Source organism: Grammomys surdaster, unplaced genomic scaffold (assembly GCF_004785775.1).
Source record: "Grammomys surdaster isolate TR1022 unplaced genomic scaffold, NIH_TR_1.0 125807, whole genome shotgun sequence".
NCBI lineage: Eukaryota > Metazoa > Chordata > Mammalia > Rodentia > Muridae > Grammomys > Grammomys surdaster.
The window spans coordinates 3,398,507-3,410,418 of NW_021620638.1; the positions used below are offsets into that span (position 1 = coordinate 3,398,507).

Consider the following 11,912-nt stretch of genomic DNA (forward strand, 5'->3'; position numbering starts at 1 on the left):
GGCCGCACTTTGGCGTCCAATGCCTTCAGCACTTGGAGAAACTGAATCTTAGCCCTTAAACGGTGGGACTTAGCTCCCAGCACCCACCCCGCCCCACGCCGCCCAACCCAGATGCGTGGGAGGAGACCAGTCCCTAGACTCCTGGCAGCAGGGGGAGCCACACACGCCCCTTCGTCCCACTCCTAGCCTTTTCGTCCCGCCCCCCGAACCGGAAGCACTTGTCTGAGTTTCCGGTGGTTCCGTGCTCTTGGTGTTCCCGGCGATGTCTTGGTTTCGAGCGGCTTCAGAGATCCCGAGCCCCGTAGACCAGGACGTGTTTGACGAGGAAGCGGACGAGTCTCTGCTAGTGCAGCGGGAATGGCAGGGTCACATGCGGAAACGAGTCCAAGTAAATGGACGGGACCTGGGACACGCGGGGAAAGGGGCCCCCACGTGGGACACGGGCTCCCGCGCTGGGGCACGCAGAGGGAAGCCTGGGCGGGGGAGTACGGCTCTCTGACCGAGCGCGCCCCAACGGTGCCTCCGTCTTAGGATTTCCCAGTTGTTTATTGATAACTTTTAAAACAGGCGCGTTCATTCTGAGCCCCAGCCGGGTTTGGAGCAGGGGCACTGATCGACCAAGCGTGAGCTTTATTCAGTCCCTCGAGAGTTTGTAGTTCGGGGAGGAGAAGAGCTGAGGAGGAGACACACCCACTAGCCTAATGGCCGGCAGAGAACGCAGATTCACATTTGTTCAGTGGGTGGAGAGTCCACAGTTAGGCGTGGTGTTTACAGAGGCTTGGAAAAGGTGAACTGAAGAAGTCGTCTAGGGGAAGGTAGAGAAGGGAATACTGTTCCATCTTTACTTTAAATGCGTTATTCAATCCGGACCTGTCTCACCATTCATTGAAACTTGCTTAATAATATCTGGGTAGAATCGGCGCTTTTTCTGGGTGAGAACTACTTGCTAAGATCTGTCGCCACATAGAGGTGGATTCCACAATATAACAATCTACGTTCGATCCCTGGAACCCACATCGCGGAAGGACAGAATGGCTTTCTGGAAGTTACTTTCTGACCTTCACACTCAAGCTATGCCATGCAAGTAAATAAATGATGCCTCCCTCAAGAAAAATAAGTAAATGTATATTACTTAAATATTTAAAAGATAAGAACTGCATCCACCCAATATATTAGCCATTAAATTACCCTCTTAAAACTGCAGTTGTGTCTACTCTAGTTTAATGTTCCAGTAAGTTACTATTTGTTGAGTCCAGCAACCATCATGTCATTACAAAAATACCTTAGGAATATGGGGCTAAACCAATAATAAGAGGACAAATCTCTACACCACAGTTCAGATTAGATTTCTAAAATCAGACTTCCTCTTTACTGTTCCTAAAGTAGTTTCCTCTTCCCTGACCTTGCCAACCTCCTTAACTACCCTGTTCTAGCCAGTTACCAAGAGACCAGACATGTCGTTTTCCATTTCTGTGAAGACCTTGTTAACACAGTTTTTTAAAATTACGTGACATTTAGTGTTTGCACAATAGCCCTAGCTTTCCAAAGTGAGTAAAGCATGTGGCATGCCTGTCATCGCTTAGGAGGATGAGGCAGTAGGATGAGTTCCAGGCCAGCGTGGAAAAGATTTAAAAAAAAATAAAACAGATGTGATAAGGAAATATACCAATAATAAGATTTTAGGAGAAACATTCTGCTTTGGATTTATGTCTGTCCCATATCACAATTCAGTTAACATAGTAAAAACCTAAATTTGTTTTCAAAGTTGTTTCTGTGCTTTTCCTGAAAAGATTTACTTGGTGTCAGTTACAACTGGTTTCTTATTTTTAGGAAGGTTACAGAGATGGGATGGATGCTGGCAAAGCAGTTACTCTTCAACAGGGCTTCAATCAAGGATATAAAGAGGGTGCAGATGTCGTTATAAACTATGGACTACTCAGGGGAACACTGAGGTAATTTTAAAAATTTTAAGTGATGAACCATTTAGCCACCATTCTTTTTTTTTTTTTTTTTTTGAGAAAGAGTTTCTCTGTGTAGTCCTGGCTGTCCTGGAACTCACTCTGTAGACCAGGCTGGCCTCGAACTCAGAAATCTGCCTGCCTCTGCCTCCCAAGTGCTGGGATTAAAGGTGTGTGCCGCCACTGCCCAGCTTCTAATGAAATTTTTTAATCAAAGTAATATGTAAAAATTAAACGTTTTAAAGTATTTTTCCTGATGTTGGATACAGGACTCTTCAGAGCATAAAATACTGCTTTCAAAAGGTTTTCTAGAGCTGTTGTCAATTCATCCATTTTAGTAGATGTGTCTGATACTTTTCCCTTTTTGCCATTTGGACTAGCTCTAGTCAGTCATGATGGAGGTTTTTAGCTTCTAAATAAAACTGTTTTTCCCTTTTTGCCATTTGGACTAGCACTAGTCAGTCATGATGGGGGTTTTTAGCTTCTAAATAAAGCTGTTTTACCTGCACTTGTAATAGAGTATCACATGATAGGTCTGTCAGCTAAGTCCATGGGGAAAGCCGTAATTACTCATAGAAAGAGGTCCTGTTTATTTAAGTCCTGAACTTTAATACTTGTAGGATACCATAGCAATAATGGCAGAGACTAGAGCCGAAAAGTAGGTACACATGGTGACTAAGAATTGGACAAGCTTCTTTGATGGGGATACTTTTTAGACTATCCTTATAGAGAAACAAACGGCCGCAAAGAATCACATTTTTAAAAAAAGAGAGAAAAAAAATGTTTTCAATTTTATTGAGACTTTTAGAAAATTAAGTAGACTATATAATTTAGAACAAGAGGAAAATGGCCAAATGTTGACCTTCACTTCATGTTTATGACCTTAGAAAGCTTTCGGCCCAGTGTTTCACATCCATTGACACTTTACTTCTACGGTATTTTCAAACAGGGTTGTAACCTGGGTAGAGTGTGTGTTCAGCGTGCACACAACCCTGGGTTCAGTACCCACCAAAAAGGAAAAAGAGAGAACTGTTATTTTTTATTATATGAAAAATCAGGGAGGAAGGTTGGTCTACTAGAAAAGTAACAGAAATAAATATATTAGGAGTCGAATTCTTAACACTTTTCAAGAATATTAAAGCTCTGTTGGTAATTCTACTTTGTGACAAAGTTTAGAATGACTGATTTAGAAGCTATTTGATATCCTTAAAGAAGAAAGTGGGGCTGGCGCTATAGGTCAGGGTCAGGATGCTTACCTCAACTGCTTGCTGCCTTAGGCTAAATATTGAGTACTGCCAAGAAAAACATTAACTTGAGGTCACATTGACAAAACAATCAGTAGCCCAGGATGAAGTCTCTAAAATACTCCTGAGAATGTTTTGTCTTTAATAATTTAACAAGTCAAGTTTTCTACTTTAAAAGGAAAGAAAAATAAGAAACTTTTTTGGTCTTTCTATAAATAATATCTTATTGCATAGAAGTTAAATGGCCAGGAAATTATAAAATAAAAAATAGATGGGGATGGAAAGATGGCTCAGTGGTTAAGAGCACTGACTGCTCTTTCAGAGGTCCTGAGTTCAATTCCCAGCAACCACATGGTGACATGCATAAAATAAATAAATCTTTTTAAAAAAACATACACTGCCATGAAGGAATCTTATTTATAAATAGTTTATAATATTAAGTCTTCTTGATTAATATGTTCAAATATACTGTGTTTAAACTTCAGTGTTATTTACATCAGTACTTCCTTAATTTTGACATGCATTATCAAGTAAGTATTTCTGCATGGTGTTGTCTAGAAGAAAGATGTAGTATTTAGTATTCTAAATGTCTGTGACTAATTTTTTTCCTATTTAACTCTTGTTCATATTTTTGTTTAGTGCTTTGCTTTCCTGGTGTCGCCTTCATGGTAATAGTTCGACTTTGATCAGTAAGATAGATAATCTTCTGGATGCAGTTGGCCAGTGTGAAGAGTGTATGCTCAAACATCTGAAATCAGTTACATCCCAGCCACGAGTTACAGATTTATTGGACTCCATTGAGGATATGGACCTTTGTCATGTAGTTCCAGCTGAGAGAAAGGCTGATGAAGTGAAAGGTGACAATAATGCTGAGATTAACACAGATTCTGACAAGAGTCCAAACGGGATGGATTGTTCACATCCAGAATGTTGTAGAACACAAGAGCATACGCATTTGGAAAAGCCAAGCCTCACTTGGATTCTGGAACAGACATCCAATTTAGTGAAACAGCTGGGAGTATCTGTAGACATACTACAGCACCTGAGACAACTATGAAATTATCTCCCCCTGACTGTAGAAGTAATGCTGGGGATATTAGAGCATTTTGTTCTAGATAAGGTAACCGCTGATTGAACACTTCTCCTGTAATTACCCTTTGTGGAAGTGCTAAGGGTCTTAAACATTAACACTAGTAAATAGAATGATTCTTGTCTTTGTCATTGGTAAACTGTTTAGTTCTAGATACACTCAGAAGTCCTCATTGTCATTTTCAAATTTCTAATCAAAATCAGTCATTTTTAGACTAGCAAAAGCCAAACAGAATCGGGTGGTTTAGGACCTCTTCACCAACAAGCAAGCCAGAATTGCCAGAAATAACCTGAAGGCTAGCATAGATAAGTAGAAGCAGATCTATAGATAGCTATACATTAAAGTCAAGAGACTGTAGAAACTGACACAATATTTATATCATTGAATGGATAATAAAGTACTAAAACTCACCTTATTTACGTATTGATTAAAGATGTTCAATTCCATGAAAAATAGAAAAAAAGATAAAGTTTGAGCTAAACTGTAAAGAAAAGGAACTACTTAGTTTTCTAGGTAATGAGGACTTGGCAATATTTTCTCAAAATGTAACAAACTATTTCTGTCTGAACTGCAACTTTGCTTGTTATTTACATTGGAATTTTTAAAAAGGACAAAAAACATTATTGCTTTGACATTCGATATATAATCTAGCCTAGACCAAATCACAATCAGACTTTTGTTCCATGACCCAGGAACAGGAGAGGAGTTTTTCATCACTTTTCGCCACCTGAAGTTAATATGAAATGCCTGACTTGAGAGCCACCCAGATAATTGTCCCTTACTGACAGCTTCCATCACTGTCTAACCAGTATTTAGCTGTCCATTCATTAGAGACTGGCTGGAGGACCTTGTAAAGGACTATAAAACTGTATTCTGCTAGTTTCTTAGATCCCTGTTTAAAATGCACAGAAATTGGGGCAGCAGAATTTGAAATAGTGTTGTAGATACTAATGCATTCTTCAAGTATCAAAGTAACATTTGATGGCTGGGTTTTTATTTTGAAACTTCGTGGTACTGGGGATTGAACCTAGGACCTCATGAACGATTTCCATATTGAAATCTCAAACCCACAGAATATTAAAGTCTTTAAATTGTCAGTGTTGTTCTACACTCTATTTTCCATAGATATAACCATCTCTAACAGTGATGTCCACTCTAAGATTTGAGTGTAATAAATCTTGAAATTTTATCTAGACATACCCTAAGATTCCCTAAATAGTATATAAGGTGTTTATGATGTTACAAAGAGATAGGACTTCATGGGACCATATAATGTCTGAACCTCATTTTTGGCCAAAATAGAACTCTGTGGCACAAGACTATCTGGCATACCGCTTACTGACTGCTTTCATGGTAAACCCAGATAAAGACCAAACTGTGATTCTCACCCTATTCAAAGTAAGGTTACAGCTTTTATTGCTTTGTGTTCTAGTCTAAGACACAGGAGGAAATAGTTACATGTATGTGTGTATATAGATTGGATGGAGTCTTTGACTTATTTTTTATTATACCCAAATTTGACCAGTAGATAAAATAAACATATGCTGTTCATAAACTGCCAGTCAAGACTTTGCTGTCCAGAAATCTCCCATTATGAAGATGCTACACCCTCATAGATGCCTTTCATGACTAACAGACTTACAGAGCTGGATGCTCGTGCTATCCATTCACACTCTCTTCACATTGCTTCTTCCTAAGGTCACTGTTAGGCAAGGTCACAGCTGCCCCATTGCTGATTTGTTGTCAGTCCAGCCACTTGCCTGTCCACAGACAAAGTTAGCCACCCCTTAAGTCCCTCTGCTTGATTGTCTTTATTCGTGTCCTAGTTACTACTGTTCTTTATCATTCTGCCAATATTCTGCTTTTTGTCCATTTCTTACATCTCTGGAAGTTATATTCTTGGGCCCCTGTTGATTTTTTTTGACCCTAACCACATGATCTCACCTCCCGTGGTACCCACTGTACTATGCTAGCATTTCAGCTTCCATCTTTATCCCAGGCTCCAGAGCTAAACTTAAACCTGCCAATTTCTCAAGTCTATTTCAGTGGCTTAACACAGCATGTCTAGATGAACAGCTTATTCCTTTCTCTTCTTTCCTGACTCACTTTGCAGTTTGTGTTTTGACTCTCTTAATGTCGTCTGGTCTCATCCAAAGCTAGAAGTCGTTATATCTTCCACTTGTATTGTTTGTTTGTTTGTTTGTTTGTTTTGTCATTGTACTCTAGATCCAATTATTTTTGTATCTTAAAAATGTTTTGAACTTGGCCTTTCATTCAAATAGATTTTTCTTATATTTTTTTTTAATTTGGTTGCCTTTTGTTTTCTGCATTCTTTTTCATTGTTTTGTTTGAGGTAGGGTTTTCCTGTTCCTGGATGTGTTCCTGTGTTGGGAGCCGACTCTGGGCAGAAAGTGGCTATCATCTTTGCAGCCATATTGAGCCATATACACTGACAAGAGACTTGTTTTCAACAGCCTACAACAGCTGAGCACACTCTGATAATTATCTTGATATACCCTTGATTTCCTTTCAATCAAGGCCAGGCAGTGGTGGCACACGTCTTTAATCCCAGCACTTGAGAGACTCAAGGCGAGACTTGAGGAGAGATATAAAAGGAGAGACTTAAGGAGAGAACACATTAGACTCTGTCTCGTCTCCATTCTTTGCATTTCCGTACCCACTCTCTCTCTTGCTAGACCCTGACCCACAGATTGAAGCAACAGCTCGGACAGATATAGGGTGACCCCCGAATGTGGGACGAACTGGGCCACTACATTCCTGGATGGCCTCTGTTTCCTAGGCTGGCCTTGAACTCATGATCACTCTGCCTCTAACTTCCAAATGCCAGGATTCAGACTTTACACCTGGCTTCATCAGATATTAATTAACCTTCATACCATCCTCTCACTGTCATGACTTCTAGTCTAGCCCTACTTCTGTCTTTTGTTGGACTTGTCTTTGCCTTCCTGAGACAGTTTATTAGACAAAACCTTGTCTGGTTCCTTTTCCTACGTATTGTAAACTTGAGTTTCTGTTCTGGGTCCAAGCAGTATTGTTAGCCAGATTTCCCTGCATGCATCTCCCCCCCCCCCATGCAGTTTACATTTATTTACAGACAAGACTACAGTCATTCTGCACATACTAGGCTATTCTCAACCTCTGATTTTACTTATTTTCAGCTCCTGCCCAGAGCCCTTTATCCCCTGTCCAACATACCCTGAAAATACCTAATCAGCAATTTTAAGTTTGAGGTTTTTCCCAGTGTTCCCTCACCTGGAGTATCCCTCAACTTCAGAATAAGTCAGGAAAGTGCTTTGCTTTATTCAGGGTTGAATGCCCAACACTTAGCATCCTACACTGTACAGAGATACACAGATTGCTGTGTGAGAGAAGAAAGTATGAGTGAATCTTCTAGCCTAACTGAAGATAGACTAGGGATGTGGGATTCCAGAATACCTGTTTAGGATGTTGCTGGGTCTGGAGAAATGGTTCAGCAGTTAAGAGTACTGCTTGCTCTTCCCAGGGCCCAGTGTCAGTTCCAAGTATTCACATGACAGTTCATAACAATCTTTAACTCTAGTTACAGAGAATATGATGCCCACATCTGTCCTCCATAGGTACTTCATGTACCTGCTACACAGACACATGCATGATTGTTTTAAAGATAATTTTCTTTTTCCATGTTAATGATAAAAATCTACATATCCAAAATGGTTCACCATCTTATACCAGGATCAATAGTAACATCAAGCAACAGCATTAACAATCCTTAAAAACTATACTGAGTTCAGACTGTAGCTCAGTAGTTGAATATTTGCTTAGCATATGTGAGGCCCTAGGTTTAATTCACTGTACCACCCAAAAGTTGTACTACTAAATAAACATTATACTATAATGTAAATTTAAAACATAAAAATGTATTTCATAGTTTCAGGTATTAAAGTGCAGAAACAAACTACATGAAACTGAATAGAAACAGTTTAATAAATGCTTAGCCTTCAGCAGGATTCCTTGTATATGGTTTGAATAACAGGAGTCAGCAATAGAAGTCATAGCCAATACAATGTTAGTATGCACAGGCCCTATTCTAAAAGCTTTACATAGATTATTTAATCCTTATTAAAACTCTGTCAGAGAGAGATACATTAGCCTCATGCTAGAGATGAGAAAACTAACGCAAGGAACAGGCTGAGCAACTTAACCCAAACTCAGCTTCAAAATGGCACAGCTGAAATGTAAAATAAGTCTGGCCCCAGAATTTGTGCTTTAAATAGATGTTCACTGAATAATTACATGGTAGCAGTGGCAATGTTTAATAGTGGAGCTAGGAGCTCTCTCTTCCCCTTGTTTTCTTAAGTCTTCCCAGAGAGCAATTGTACTAGGGAATCTCAAGAAGAACAACCCTGATATGATAAATATGTTATTAAAGGATTCATTGTATCAGATTACACAATAGGGGCTTGGCAGGCCAGCAATGACTTTTCTACATGTTGGAGAGGCTGAGAAACTGGTAGCTGCTCATCCTTAAAAAGGGGTGCCTCAGCAGTCCAGGTACAGCACTGAAGACCTGGAAGATTCCCAGAGAGCTGCTGGCCTTTAGTTCACATTGGAAGCTGGGTTCTGATGCTAGGCCAGGATGTTAGTGACAACAGCAGCAACAGAACAGACACATTCACCAACAAGAAGGGAAGGTAGGCAAGCAGGCAATGCTGCTTTTCCTTCAGACTTAATTATATTTGGGGTGCCACCAGAAGGTGCTGCCTACTCTTGGGGAGTCTTCTCCCCCCAATTAATTCTTTGGAATGCCTCCATAGACCTGCCCAGAGGCACATCTCTTACTTGACTCTAGATCTAGTGAAGCTGACAGAATTAACCATCACGGCAAATACTATTACAATAAAATAATTATTTTGATAATCTGAATGATAACCAGAAATTAAAAGGAATAAAAATTTCTCAGAAATGTGCTACACATTTAAAAAAAAAAAAAAGAAGAAAAAAAATACCATTCCCAACTTGAAGGAGAATATCTTGCTCACCTCTGAAGTGATGTGGCAAATCGTGTGTAGCATATGTAGGAACTAAATTCTCAAAGTCCAGTTGATGTCATCCAGTTTGTGATAATGAGTCTTGCTTTTTATGTATTCCTACTCAGTTCAACATGGGGCTGTTAGAGGCTGAAGCCATGGCTCCATGGTGAAAAGCATTTAAGTTCCATTTTCAGAATCCATGTGGATTGGCTCACAACTCCATATAACTCTGGCTCTAAGGGATCCAGTCCCCTTTTCTGGCATCGGTGGGCACATGCACAGAGATGATACCTATAGAGAAAAGCAGACTACACACATACACATAAAAACAATTGTTTCTAAAAGGGGATGTTTGTACACCGTGTCACGCTGCTACAGCTTTTCCCAAAAAGAACCAAGACTTTCAACCTCCGGAATACTCCATTTTCTTGTTCTATCTTATGTGTGTTTGTATACAGTTTACTATCAAAGAGTGAGGCAAGGGCCTTTGGATTCTTTTCAAGAAACTGTTAAATTAGTTGACAGCCACTGGGTGGTGCTGGTTCACCCTGCTGTGTCCCATTCCTTTGCCTGTGTCCTCTCTCACAAGGAGCTAGTGATTATCCCTGAAGTTCTGCTGTCTGGTTGAATCCTTATGAGATTAGGCATGTAGGGAGGGGTTAGGAGGGCTGTATTAACAAACAAAAAGCTAGGATGTCTGCTTACTCCTAAGCTGAGAGTTTTTCTAAATCAGAATTAACATGGGTCTGGTATCAAAATTATCCCGTAGCCAGCCTTTGTCAAGACCCTTTCCAAAAAAAAAGTCCCTTTTATTCTCCCAAACTGAGGCCTAAAGGAACATCTAGACCCCAAAGCATAGAGCCTTCAAAGAGAGAATATGAAAGTATGGTTTTATGTGCATGAAGGGTCTACATGCTGGGTGAGACCAAAGTTTTCAAACACATCAAAGCCATCTCCTACTCTCTAGCTCTGGGTCCTACTTCTCTCTTACCCACACCAACAACTTTTTATGACTTAAAGGTAGTAGTTGACAACTTTTTCACCCACTTTAGTAATTCTCAACAAATATCCTCAACCAGATATCCTCACATAAGTACATGTCATTCAAGTAACTAAGCTGCTCACTTAGGAATTGCCCATTCAGCATTATGGATATATGTTCTCTGGTGTTTATTTTTTTTTATCACATTGTTCTCAGCAGTCTCTTCTCATGTTTATTGGGGGTCTGGGGTGCCTTGGCCTGAGCGTGAAGGTCAGAGGACAGTTTGCTGGAGTCAGCTTTCTTCTCTCACCATATGTGTCCTGGAGATCAAACTCAGGTCCTCAGTCTTAGTGGCATGTGCCTTTACCAGCTGAGCCATCTTTCTAGACCCCAATACTCTTTCTTTATAAGTGTATGATTGTGTATACATTTTTAAACAAATTTTGTAATAAAGTGAAAGACTGGTTTGACAACAGTATTGACGGCTCTTACCTTCAAAGCAAAACTATACTGATATGATATTGAAAAAATACATTTTTTCTTATTCAGAGATACTGCCATATACTTATTGCACATCAAGATGCTAACTGATGTATTATCGGGGTGCCTATATCAGGGTCATTTGATGTTTGGAAATTGGCACAAAGTCCATCACAAGTCACATTTTATTTGTCAGCTAGAAGAGCATTTCTATGTTATGGAACAAAAGAGATCCTTCATAAAGTTGGCAACAGCAAAGATAGGGTGGTGTGTTTTTCTTAGAGGCTCTGAGGCCTCTGTCTCTCCAAGGTAAACATGACACTTTTGGCCATGTCACAGGCTTCTTTGTCTAAGTGTACAACCAAGAAATAACTCAAGAAAGTTGGACAAAAGAAGTTTCTGATGATAGAGTATACTGTTTGTTGTTTTTAACAAAATTTCAAACATTTACTTTTACCAATAAAGACTCGGGAGCCAGATGCTGAGGACAAAACTACTAGTTCAGAGAGGCAGAGAAAGCAACAGCTGACCTTCCTCCTCAGAAAACATCCCCAAAAGAAAGAAAAGCTCTCTATACCTTCTCAAAAAAACCTCAAACTGAATGTCCCACTCCTCTACTTCCTGTACAGCTCAATATCTTAATCCCTGTCTCCCTCTTACTCTCTATGGTTTTGTCCCATTTTTCCCCCGTCAACTGCTTACTTGCTCTACTCTTGACCTATCCTATTTACAGTAAGCAGAAAGCTCCTGGATTAAAGATGTGTGTTAGGACTGAACCATACCACAACTAGAAACAGGTTTTTCCAATAAATAGCACAATCTTGGGGTTCACAGTTCAAATATCCTGCAGCAATGTACATTGGTGGCAAGAATGACTAGAGAAGGTAACAAAAGAACATTCTAGAACTCAACATAAGTTTTTTTTTTTAATTTGGTATGGAAGGATATGTATCAAACCAGAAGTAATAATACATTTGCTGAGAAACCCTAACTCTGGGAATTGGGTTGAAGGGAGTAATTAATTCATTGCTGTGTTCCCTATAATGGAGAAACATGAGAAACACACTAAGAGATCAACAATTTAAAAACTGTTAGGCTGGAACAGTAGAATTACAAGTTTGGGACCAG

At 39.7% G+C, this 11,912-nt stretch overlaps 1 protein-coding gene across 3 annotated transcripts; it reads left to right on the forward strand.

Annotated features, from left to right (window-relative positions):
* The first annotated feature begins 238 nt into the window (after window positions 1-238).
* On the forward strand, window positions 239-5,853 carry Yae1 (YAE1 maturation factor of ABCE1). 3 transcript variants are annotated; one of them, XM_028789254.1, is made up of 3 exons: window positions 239-388; window positions 1,831-1,952; window positions 3,842-5,853. In XM_028789254.1, the coding sequence occupies exons 1-3, from the start codon at window positions 263-265 to the stop codon at window positions 4,257-4,259; spliced, it is 666 nt and encodes a 221-aa protein (XP_028645087.1). In that variant the 5' UTR covers window positions 239-262; the 3' UTR covers window positions 4,260-5,853. The 3 variants fall into 3 exon arrangements, with proteins under 3 accessions (XP_028645087.1, XP_028645088.1, XP_028645089.1); XM_028789255.1 differs by having other exon boundaries at window positions 277-416; XM_028789256.1 differs by lacking the exon at window positions 239-388 and adding an exon at window positions 435-1,084.
* The last annotated feature ends 6,059 nt before the right edge of the window (window positions 5,854-11,912 follow it).

Bases quoted from the DNA above. Each gene is read 5' to 3' on its own strand.
- Yae1 (XM_028789254.1), top strand. From the start codon at position 263: ATGTCTTGGTTTCGAGCGGCTTCAGAGATCCCGAGCCCCGTAGACCAG. The intron at 389-1,830 runs GTAAATGGACGG...TCTTATTTTTAG, and splicing joins ACATGCGGAAACGAGTCCAA to GAAGGTTACAGAGATGGGAT. The intron at 1,953-3,841 runs GTAATTTTAAAA...ATTTTTGTTTAG, and splicing joins CTACTCAGGGGAACACTGAG to TGCTTTGCTTTCCTGGTGTC.